The 13,141-nt window shown below is 38.6% G+C and overlaps 1 protein-coding gene across 1 annotated transcript; it reads left to right on the forward strand.

Annotated features, from left to right (window-relative positions):
- Positions 1–546: 546 nt before the first annotated feature.
- LOC307121814 (uncharacterized protein) lies at positions 547–11,974 on the forward strand (the record flags this gene model as incomplete). The annotated part of the gene is made up of 22 exons (XM_079809573.1): positions 547–753; positions 890–1,104; positions 1,223–1,314; positions 1,691–3,760; positions 3,883–4,040; positions 4,148–4,322; positions 4,460–4,695; positions 5,386–5,569; positions 5,805–5,982; positions 6,315–6,499; positions 6,590–6,659; positions 6,773–6,897; positions 6,999–7,030; positions 8,066–8,213; positions 8,840–8,929; positions 9,053–9,093; positions 9,246–9,365; positions 9,556–9,654; positions 9,749–9,868; positions 10,924–10,963; positions 11,244–11,361; positions 11,518–11,974. 22 exons carry the CDS (start codon positions 547–549, stop codon positions 11,681–11,683), a joined length of 4,869 nt encoding a protein of 1,622 aa, XP_079665699.1. The 3' UTR covers positions 11,684–11,974.
- Positions 11,975–13,141: the final 1,167 nt, after the last annotated feature.

Below are 13,141 nucleotides of genomic sequence, written 5' to 3' on the forward strand. Positions count from 1 at the left end.
ACATCACCTGGAATTACTACTGCTGTTACTGCTGAAACACCATCCACAGTATCTCCACCTACCCCAGAAACAGAAACGCCATCAACAGCTACTACAACTGCTGTTCCACCGACACCTACATCACCTGAAATTACTACTGCTGTTACTGCTGAAACACCATCTACAGTATCTCCCTCTACCCCAGGAACAGAAACGCCATCAACAGCTACTACAACTGCTGTTCCACCGACACCTACAGGACCACAAATTTCTACTACTGCTATTACTGCTGAAACACCATCTACAGTATCTCCTTCTACCCCAGGAACAGAAACGCCATCAACAGCTACTACAACTGCTGTTCCACCGACACCTACATCACCTGGACTTACTACTGCTGTTACTGCTGAAACACCATCTACAGTATCTCCCTCTACCCCAGAAACAGAAACGCCATCAACAGCTACTACAACTGTTGTTCCACCGACACCTACATCACCTGGAATTACTACTGCTGTTACTGCTGAAACACCATCTACAGTATCTCCCTCTACCCCAGAAACAGAGATGCCATCAACAGCTACTACAACTGTTATTCCACCAACACCTACATCACCTGGAATTACTACTGCTGTTACTGCTGAAACACCATCTACAGAATCTCCCTCTACCCCAGAAACAGAAACGCCATCAACAGCTACTACAACTTCTGTTCCACCGACACCTACATCACCTGGAATTATTACTGCTGTTACTGCTGAAACACCATCTACAGTATCTCCACCTACCCCAGAAACAGAAACGCCATCAACAGCTACTACAACTGTTGTTCCACCGACACCTACATCACCTGGAATTACTACAGCTGTTACTGCTGAAACACCATCTACAGTATCTCCCTCTACCCCAGAAACAGAAACGCCATCAACAGCTACTACAACTGCTGTTCCACCGACACCTACATCACCTGGTATTACTACCGCTGTTACTGCTGAAACACCATCTACAGTATCTCCACCTACCCAAGAAACAGAAACGCCATCAACAGCTACTACAACTGCTGTTCCACCGACACCTACATCACCTGAAATTACTACTGCTGTTACTGCTGAAACACCATCTACAGTATCTCCCTCTACCCCAGAAACAGAAATGCCATCAACAGCTACTACAACTGTTGTTCCACCGACACCTACATCACCTGGAATTACTACTGCTGTTACTGCTGAAACACCATCTACAGAATCTCCTTCTACCCCAGAAACAGAAACGCCATCAACAGCTACTACAACTGTTGTTCCACCGACACCTACATCACCTGGAATTACTACTGCTGTTACTGCTGAAACACCATCTACAGTATCTCCACCTACCCCAGAAACAGAAACGGCATCAACAGCTACTACAACTGCTGTTCCACCGACACCTACATCACCTGGAATTACTACTGCTGTTACTGCTGAAACACCATCTACAGTATCTCCACCTACCCCAGAAACAGAAACGCCATCAACAGCTACTACAACTGCTGTTCCACCGACACCTACATCACCTGGAATTACTACTGCTGTTACTGCTGAAACACCATCTACAGTATCTCCACCTACCCCAGAAACAGAAACGCCATCAACAGCTACTACAACTGCTGTTCCACCGACACCTACATCACCTGGAATTACTACTGCTGTTACTGCTGAAACACCATCTACAGTATCTCCCTCTACACCAGAAACAGAAACGCCATCAACAGCTACTACAACTGCTGTTCCACCGACACCTACATCACCTGGAATTACTACTGCTGTTACTGCTGAAACACCATCTACAGTATCTCCACCTACCCCAGAAACAGAAACGCCATCAACAGCTACTACAACTGCTGTTCCACCGACACCTACATCACCTGGAATTACTACTGCTGTTACTGCTGAAACACCATCTACAGTATCTCCACCTACCCCAGAAACAGAAACGCCATTAACAGCTACTACAACTGTTGTTCCACCGACACCTACATCACCTGGAATTACTACTGCAATTACTGCTGAAACACCATCTACAGTATCTCCACCTACCCCAGAAACAGAAACGCCATCAACAGCTACTACAACTGCTGTTCCACCGACACATACATCACCTGGAATTACTACTGCTATTACTGCTGAAACACCATCTACAGTATCTCCACCTACCCCAGAAACAGAAACGCCATCAACAGCTACTACAACTGCTGTTCCACCGACACCTACATCACCTGGAATTACTACTGCTGTTACTGCTGAAACACCATCTACAGTATCTCCCTCTACCCCAGAAACAGAAACGCCATCAGCAGCTACTACAACTGCTGTTCCACCGACACCTACATCACCTGGAATTACTACTGCTGTAACTGCTGAAACACCATCTACAGTATCTCCACCTACCCAAGAAACAGAAACGCCATCAACAGCCACTACAACTGTTGTTCCACCGACACCTACATCACCTGGAATTACTACTGCTGGTACTGCTGAAACACCATCTACAGTATCTCCACCTACCCAAGAAACAGAAACGCCATCAACAGCTACTACAACTGCTGTTCCACCGACACCTACATCACCTGGAATTACTACTGCTGGTACTGCTGAAACACCATCTACAGTATCTCCACCTACCCAAGAAACAGAAACGCCATCAACAGCTACTACAACTGTTGTTCCACCGACACCTACATCACCTGGAATTACTACTGCTGGTACTGCTGAAACACCATCTACAGTATCTCCACCTACCCCAGAAACAGAAACGCCATCAACAGCTACTACAACTGCTGTTCCACCGACACCTACATCACCTGGAATTACTACAGCTGTTACTGCTGAAACACCATCTACAGTATCTCCACCTACCCCAGAAACAGAAACGCCATCAACAGCCACTACAACTGTTGTTCCACCGACACCTACATCACCTGGAATTACTACTGCTGGTACTGCTGAAACACCATCTACAGTATCTCCACCTACCCCAGAAACAGAAACGCCATCAACAGCTACTACAACTGTTGTTCCACCGACACCTACATCACCTGGAATTACTACTGCTGGTACTGCTGAAACACCATCTACAGTATCTCCACCTACCCCAGAAACAGAAACGCCATCAACAGCTACTACAACTGCTGTTCCACCGACACCTACATCACCTGGAATTACTACTGCTGTTACTGCTGAAACACCATCTACAGTATCTCCACCTACCCCAGAAACAGAAACGCCATCAACAGCTACTACAACTGCTGTTCCACCGACACCTACATCACCTGGAATTACTACTGCTGGTACTGCTGAAACACCATCTACAGTATCTCCACCTACCCCAGAAACAGAAACGCCATCAACAGCTACTACAACTGCTGTTCCACCGACACCTACATCACCTGGAATTACTACTGCTGGTACTGCTGAAACACCATCTACAGTATCTCCACCTACCCCAGAAACAGAAACGCCATCAACAGCTACTACAACTGCTGTTCCACCGACACCTACATCACCTGGAATTACTACTGCTGTTACTGCTGAAACACCAGCTACAGAATCTCCACCTACCCCACGAACAGAAACGCCACCAACTACACCATTTGTTACATCAACTCTTTTGACAACACCACCTCCACCAACAATGTTCACGGTGCATACAGAATCAACAACTGAAATGACACATGCCACATCACCTCAAATTGTCATCACAACAAGCTGTCATTGCACATATGCAAATGAAATATTCCCACCTGGTAAGTAATACATAATTAGATTTTCTCATTTTTTCATACAGTTTTGTTATTGGACAGTTTGTTAAATCCACGAACAATTGGTAAGCATTTCAATGATGCACATTCTATTATTCTAATTACAGAGTCTGTGATCTACAACAAAACTGATAAAGCGGGTTGGTGCTACTTTGCTTACTGCAACTCCAATTGTGTTAGTGAAATAACACAGAAACCATGTCCTCAGACTACTACGGTTCCAGTTTCAACTGTTCAAAATGACTGTACTGATGTCAACAGAAAGGTAAAAAAATTGTACAATCTACATTTTCTAAAAGAATTTCAGCTTAATTACAATGGAACTGAAATAGATAAGCCTCAGCTCATCAATATTGTTGGAATCTTTAACAGAATGGAGAGTCATGGAATGAAGGATGTACCACTAAAAACTGCATAAAAGGGGCTGTCACCACAAGCCCTGTACAGTGTGATCCAGCAGATTCTGTCATACCTACATGTGTCAATGGACTTAAACCTGAGAAGGTTTATTATAACAATGGCTGCTGCACTAAGTATGAGTGTCAATGTGAGTGTAAACCATGCTCTGGGAAATAGATGTTTTATTCATATGAATCATGATGGTTCTACTAAGCAAATAATTAACATTGTCCATGGCAATGTATTCTATTTAATTCTGCTTTAACTTGTTTTCTGAAATAACAGGTCGATGCAGTGGCTGGGGTGACCCTCATTACAATACTTTTGATGGAACATATTATGTTTTCCAAGGCAACTGCGACTATGTGCTGGTCAAAGAAATCATTCCCAAATACAATATCAGTGTCCATGTTAAAAACTATTATTGCGATGTTACAAATCATTTTGCTTGCCCAGAGTATGTGACTGTGAACTACAAATCCTATGAAATCAAGCTAGCAAGTAACAGTAAAGAAATGCAGGTGAGTGTCACAACTATGTTATGAAAAAATTATGTAATTTTCTACATAATTACGCAGTAATTGCTAAAAAATAAAAAGTCTGATTTGATTTGATTTAATGGTCAGAAGCTATAGCCTTATGACAAACAAAAATCACAAACATGAGACTCAACATGACTTAATGTAACCAAACATGATTCAATTTCATATCTACACTTTTGCCTCAAAGGCCATTCAATTACCATAGCTCAATAGTTAGCTAGAAAAATTAACACTAGAGAGGAGCATTTTTCTAAATATCTGCACTATATTACGCATTCATTATATATTTTTTACCCGTTCTTCAATCAAAATTGGAGTAGAAACACAATTGCCTTTAAAAATATTATAATAATGCTATTATTATAACGCCGTATGTGCCATTTAAATGTTTCTATACAAATCAGTAAATATCATAGTGGGCCTGATGTACCAACTGAAACGGTTCTAGTTTACAGCATTAGTTGAGAGATTTTTTTCCTTGAGAAAAATTGACATGTACTGTACCTCATATATTCAAATGAATCAATACTGAATAGAATTTAATTGAATTGCAAGCATGTGAATCGAAATCGTGATTGTATCAATGTCCAGCCCTACTTAACACTGCTAGAACACCTACACTAGAAGGGTCAATATTCTTTACAACTCAAAAACCCTTGTCGCCTACAGGTCTATGTCAATAATGTCATAAAGGTCCCAACTTTCTTCAATGAAGACTTTAGCATTACCACCTCTGGCATGGCAGTGATTCTGAACATCAATGAAATCAAAGCTGAGATTTTAGTCAGTCATCAAGGCTTTGAAATCAATCTCCCGTTCTCGTACTTCCATGGTAATACAGAAGGACAGTGTGGTGAGTACACTTTGGTGCCCTTGTTGCAATAAAATATAACCATGATAAACAGTATTTCTTCTGTGAGAAAACGCAACAACTTTCTCAGATAGATATACTTAGACAGACTTGGAATAGGGATTACTTTGTGTTAGTCTAGTATCTCAAAACCATCTAGAATTAATGCTAAATGTACCTAAATAAGAATGTCTAGTCTCTGTCCGTTCAAATTTTGAAACGCTGTCATTTTTTTTAGGGGTTTGTGACAATGATGCCACAAATGACTGCAGACGTCCCGATGGAACAATTGACCAATCATGTGAGCAAGTGGCAGCATTGTGGGCGGACTCTCCAGGATGTGAAGCCCTTCCACCAAGTCCAAGCCAACCCACTCCTTCCTGCGCAGCACAAATCTGTGAGGTCATCAAGAGCGAGTAAGAATAACATCAAGATCAAAACAATCACTCAAAACAATTTCTCTGCCACTAGCTGCACCAAATACAAAAAAAACCCTGTATCCATAATTGGGTGGCAAAATGGTAGTTTTGCCCCAAACTCACTACATTGGTTAAGCCGATGTGATTTTGTGTCCAGTCCACTTAGATCGCTTAAAAAAATTGCAATTCCATTTGATACCACAAGTGGCACAGAAATTACACACGTTACCTTAAAAATACCTTATACTTTACCTTAAAACATACAGTACCACTGAACCATGTTTAACTTCAGTTTACATTTTCTCCCTTAACTTCTGTACTTTGTTCAGTTTGTTCAAGAGCTGTCATGACATCATTCCCTATCAAAAATACTATGACGCATGTAAATATGATGTGTGCTACAAGAAAAATGACTCCATGGCCTGTGCCAGTGTGGAGGCCTATGCACAGCTATGTGGCCAGGAGTCTACCTGTGTGGACTGGAGAAACTCAGCCGACCTCAACGGGCTATGCGGTAAGAGAGCAGAATGAACCCACCATAACACAATGTTGGATCTTTTATCTGACAGTTTCCTGAATCTCTTGATTTGTCGTTGGTTAATAGCATACAAATGTGCCGATCACAAAGTCTACAAGGCATGTGGGCCAAAAGTGGAAAAAACCTGCAGTACAAGGTAACCACTCTCTCTATACCAATTCATATCCATAAGTGGAAATATAATACTGAATTATCCAAACTTCACTGCATTAAAAATATTCATGCCATATGTGCTTGGTTTACAAACAGATACAATGAGATGTTTGTGGAAAACCAAAGCAAAAAAGATAATCAAACATTCATGGAAGGTTGTTTCTGTCCCGGCAACACATATCTAGTTAGTTCAACAACAGATAAGTGTACACCTACTTGCGGTAAGCAATATTACTTCATTTACGATATTTGTTATATTAATGTGCCTTGAAGTCAAAATTCAAGTCAAAATGTTGATGCATTTTGCATTCCCTACATGTAGATTGCATCGGCCCTGATGGATTGCCAAAACTGGTATGTATCTTTTAGTAGTAGTAATAGTAGTAAAGCAATTTACACAACATTCACTAGAATTGTGAACTCAACTCTAGTCCAGGGGTTCTCAACTCTGGCCCTCGAGATCCACTTTCCTGCAGAGTTCAGCTTCAACCCAGATCAAACTCACCTGCTTATAACTTTCTAGGGCTGTGTCCAAAATTGCCCCTTATACCCTCATTCACTATTCCCTACTTTAGTCCACTAATATAGTTCACTTGAGGGAGTGAATGCAAAGGAGTGAGTGAATTCGGACACTGATTGTACCGGAAGGACTGACACTTTTGCATATTTGTGCTTGCTGTTTAATAATTATTTGAAACTTAGCAAACCGGCTACTCCAGTATGAAAAGATTTATCTTGAACTCGGTCATGGAAACTATGTTTAAACACTAATGAAAAAATATAATAATCAATCAAAAAGGGATTTATATCTGTATGATATTATGCTGTACCCACATTGGACCACTAGTTTAGAAAATGGATGGATGAATCAGCTGCAGGCGCCATCTTCTTGTTAGACGCTGGAATGAATTTGGCATGTGACTCTTACAGTGCATTATGGGTATTCCTTAGCTGTTGTGCGCACGTTGGTTGTATACTTGTTATTGCGGTGCATTGTGGGATTGATTAGTGCACTCGATAACGTCCACTATGGTTTCTGATACCAATACAAATGGCTGTCCCCTCAAATAGTGCCCTATTTATGGGTATAGGGGGCGATTTCAGATTTTGTTTGTGTTTTATCAGGGTAGGAGCAAAACTCTGCAGGAAAGTGGACCTCAAGTCCTACCAATACCCTACATATGATTGAAACATATGTAAAAGCAGAGTGTAACCATTACAGGGTCGCAAAATTACTCTGTAATTCATACAAATGAAATGACTGTATAAAGAAACTTTACTCATTTAGTCAAAGTTAAAACGGCATTTGAACACAATCAACCCAACCTTACCATCATTTATAATCACAACTCACATCTAACTATTATCACCTTGTTTCCTCTCCTGTAGCCTGGAGATAAATGGATCATTAACTGTACAACATACATATGCTCAAGTGAGAGCTTTGGTGTTGTCCAAGAGCCTATGAATTGTCCGACCATAAAGCCCTGTGGCGACAAATACAAAAGCGTGATTGAAAACTGCTGTCCAACCTGCGGTGAGTAACCAAGCACATTGACAATCAGAGAGCTAAACAGACTAAATTAAATAAACATGACAACAAAACTGACCTCATTTACTGTCCTAATACACATTTGTGGTCTAACTGTGCATGATACATCATATAAAGGAAAAGAAGTTTCATAATCATTCATCAAAATGCAATAATTAGCTACAACTCGGAAACAACTTTCCTGAAACTTCACTGAAGCCACGAAATGCTAACTAGCCAACTAGCTAATTTATCATTGTTTTATGTTGGTGTTTCAGCATTTCTAAAATCTTTCCAATAATTAATAGTAATTGAATGCAGGGTAATGTTTACATAATAAAGGAAAAGATTTTCAAACCATACTGTCCGAGTCAAAAGGTTTCCTCGAAAGTGGGTGCGGGTGGGGTTTCAAAAGCAGCACAGTCTTCCATAATCTGCAAACCAGCATCCATGTCTGGCTCAATTCCTTCAAATTCATAATCCAATTCCTAATGGGGTAAACGATCCAAAGATATTCAGACTGTGTGTAAGAGCAGATATTAACACAGAATTAGAGTCACAGCTGCAAACTTGTCAAAATGCAACAAAACACTCCATAATAATTTAAACAAGACTCCCCTTTGCCCATTCAGTGTGTGATACCAGCCTGTGTACTATGAAATGTGATGTGGGATATGAGTTAGCAGCAGATATACCCGAGAACAGTTGTTGTCCATCCTGTGGTAAGTCTCAAATTTCATATCTTGACTACTTTTACATAATCCAATACTACAAAGGTTGCTAAATTGATTACATTATAGTTGTTTAAAACATTTCTGACTGTATTTTTTTCTTTTTCTATTCAGTGCCCAAAGATGTTTGTGTACACAATAACACTGAGTACCAGGTGAGCTGTTCATGTATTTATACTAATTGGTAACATCGACAAAATGGAAATTTCACATATTACGTTATATGCTTTTTTCATCATTAAAACGTTCATCTTTATCTAAAAGAAAAATCCTTTTCTGTAATGATGGGTTCATTTTCTTTTTTTAGCCTGGGGTTCAAATCCCTTCAGAGCCTTGTCAGGAATGTCACTGTGAAATGAACAAAAACCAACAGACTCAACTACATGCTGTGACATGTGTTACTAAAGTCTGTGAACCTTGTGCTGAGGTAATATTTACAATTTATTCTTGTGATTAGAATACATTAGGATTGATTCATATTATAAACTCAAACAATCAATTACATGAACTTCTAGTAAAGCTAGTATGTTTTCATCTCAAAAGATCAAGTAAAAATGGATTCCTTAGGATATAACCCCTTTAAATGAAATTTAAACTACTCTTTTTGCACTCCCAAGGGCTTTGAGCGTGTGGAACTAGAAGGAACGTGCTGTGGAACATGCAAGCAGAAGTCCTGCGTTTATACTGCGCCAGACAACACCACACATACTCTCCAAGTACATTTGAAAACATTCTCAAACCGTCTTTTTCACCAATGAACCTTCGTAGTTCTTCAGTCCTCATGTTGCCTGTCTTCCTTTTTTCTTTTAGGTTGGAGGAGTGCAAAATTACACATGCGAGAGAGTTACCTGCAGTAAAATCAATGGCTTGTTTGTAACAGAGAAGAGCACACCAAAATGTGCTGACTTTAATCCAGATGACTGTGAGCCTGTAAGTCAAATATATACTGTTTGCTTTATAGTAAAACATGCCACTTTTATGTTAACTCTATGTATGTGTATAGTTAGTTAAAGTCAATGTACTGTACAGTTAAAGTAAGTTAATACACTGAAAAAACTATAAGTAAAATTTACTTTTTTTCTTTTTGCATGCATATTTTTAAGTATATTTCACATAAGGAATTAAGTAAACTCTAATTAACCAAGTTAAGTAAAATTAACAATGAAAATAGGTGACTGTAACTTGGCCTGAAAAAGGTTGAGTAATTTCTACTTAGTTGAATTAAACCATGCTTTTAAAGTGTATGCTAAAGTAAATAATACAGTAGATCTACATATTAGAAGAACACAGAGACCTCAATACTTGGTAACCAATACACAATGACGGTAACATTTGATGGATCATTTTTTAGTATGAATGTGTCATTTTGAGTAGAAAAGGAACTTCAAATGTCACAAAATGGCAAGTTACTAAACCTAATAACAAAAACAAATGATAAAATAGTGTAAATACAGCTGGAAAACAGCCATATTAAGCCTTATTAGTTATTTATGCCCCAGTGCATGATGGGAATACCAGTGTCAGAAAAGTTGAGTAGTTTTACTAAATTTTATAACGTTGATATTTACGCTTTAATTTCTATGAGCTTGAATTGATTACTAATATTGAATTTACTTTGTTTGTACTAACTTGTTCATGTAGCAATTGCATTCGTTTTTTTCTGTAGTGTTTACTTGTAGAATCATTTTTATCAGTGCTTGAAATTGCCCGCGTTTTCTCTCCTTTTATTATTATGCACTATTCATAATCATAAGCATGCATTATTTCAACTCCCAATGGATAAAACTAAATCCGAGCCTACACTTTTTCTTAATTAATATCCTGTTTCACTTGAAAATCCATCAAATAACGAAAGTAAAATTGGTTACTAGATACACACACACACACACCACTGATAACTTATTTATGATGAGCTTCAACATTTTGTATGGTTTGTGTACTTTCCACTAATGCTGAAACGTGTTACTGTTTTTATATTTACACAGGGAACTGAGAGATATGATGCAGATGGATGTTGCAAGATCTGTAAGCTACTCTTTAATTATTGTCCATTTATTACCTCAGAATCAATGACCACACTACCAGTAATGCTTTGAGAAAGTATTGCCATCCTACCACAGCAGATCATTTTGTAGATGTTAAAGAATTGTAAAAATGACTGTTTCATTGCCATTCTCCCTCAGCTCACTAAAGATTAAAGAAGAAATTAATCACAAGCATATAAATCATACATCAGATTTCTGAGATTGAGTCACAAGTTTACCTCTTTCTCCCTATCTCTCTCTCTCTTTCTCCTATATCTTAGGTGAGCCGAAGACCTGCATTGTTCTGAAGAACACCACCCATGTGGCTGCAAATAACTGCACGTCCATCAGCCCCATAGTAGTGACGTCCTGCAGTGGTCACTGTGGCACCCAATCAATGTAAGAGCACAGTAGATTAATACGGGATTTTCCCATCTTCAGCACATCAGATAACTCATAATTACCAAATCACCCCCCAAAAATCAGTTTGCTCTCCAGTCATCGATACAGCAGTATTTGCTAATAAAAGCATATTCATTTTGGAAACCTGCACAGGTATTCAATGGAGAACAACATCATGATGCACAGCTGTTCTTGTTGCCGAGAAGAGAAAGTCAGCCGTCGACAGGTGACACTGAAGTGTGCCGATGACAGAGAGATCCCTCATGACTACATTTACATTGAGAGCTGCACATGCACTCCTACCAAGTGTGCGGAATAGAAGACCTGAAGACCGGGTGCTAACCTTACTCAACGCTTTTCCTTTTCCTGAATTGAGCTAAATGACTTGAAATATTTGAAGAAATAAACAGAACAACAATTGAAGTTGTGTTTAGAATAATCTAAAAAATATTTCATGCTTTTATTCTAGGGCTATGGTTTTCTTTCTTTTTTTCACTATGGTTTTTTTTTCAAGCTTTTTGCTTTCTTCTATGATATAATAAATTCTATATAATGTTAATGAAATTAAGTGAATGTTCAACACAATAAAAAGTTAACCTGCAACAAAGTTCATTGCATTCCACTTTGGTCTCATTCTCAGTTGTGTTTGTTTTTGTCTCCTCCAAACAAAATTGAGAGAAAATGTTTACAGTCAAAATATCAAGCAACTGTAAAAGGACAAACAACTGTAGTCCTCTACTATAAATGTGAATTTCCAGGTACTTTACTGCAGTCAGCGGAACGTATGAATATCTCAAGATTATAAAACTTGACACTAATGTATCCAAATTTCAGCCTCCAGGTTTACTAGAAAGACTTCTCAAAAGTCCAAGTCAAAAAAAGTCAATCTAAATACTCATATACAGTATTATACAATATACCATACAATACCACATCATGTAAACACTAGCTTCAAGGAGAAAAACAAACATTTGTTAATGCTTAAGTCTGTAATTTAATTTAAAATATCTGTATGATTGTTACAATACAATATTACAATAGGTTTAAAATAATTTAATAACATATCATCATACGTTTTAATGAACCGCTCTCATTGATATTGACGACTAGTAATCATATTTCCTATCCCTAAACTAGTACCTGTGACTATGACTATGATAGATAAAATAATTGTAAATGAATGGAGATCAATGAATTCCATTTAACATCCAATCACCTCTATGAAATACATAATCCATATCCATATGACCTACATGTTTGTATGCCAATATTTTCGCTTCACCTGTTGCCACCAAAGAGTTCTAAAAGTTTGCCTCTAGCGGCACCGAATAGAATTGCAAACATTGCAGAGAAAACATTTCCATTGGACTGAGAAAAGGTCAGTTAGGTGTTGTAATATTTTAAGTCTTATATTTCAAGAACTTGCTAATTTCATAAATCCGCAGCAGTAATAAATGATTTTACAAAATCGATATTGTAATCAACAAAAACGACTGTGATTGGTCCATTTTATCAAGCGCTGAGAAAAGTTACTGGTACCACAACCTAGGAACAGACATAGTAATTTTAAAGACTTAATCATTAAAGGTATTAATGCTAATAAATAGCAAAGTAAACTGAAAATATACAGTGAATAGTAAAATAAGTAAATACATAAATAAAATAAAATAAAATAAAATAAGAAAATAATGGAAAAAGCGACTTGGCTGCTAACCCCGCCCATACGGGCCAATCAAATGTACAGAAGGGACATGACGTAGTAGGAAGTGTTTCGTGC

This window comes from Gobio gobio (genome assembly GCF_949357685.1).
Source record: "Gobio gobio genome assembly, chromosome: 25".
NCBI lineage: Eukaryota > Metazoa > Chordata > Actinopteri > Cypriniformes > Gobionidae > Gobio > Gobio gobio.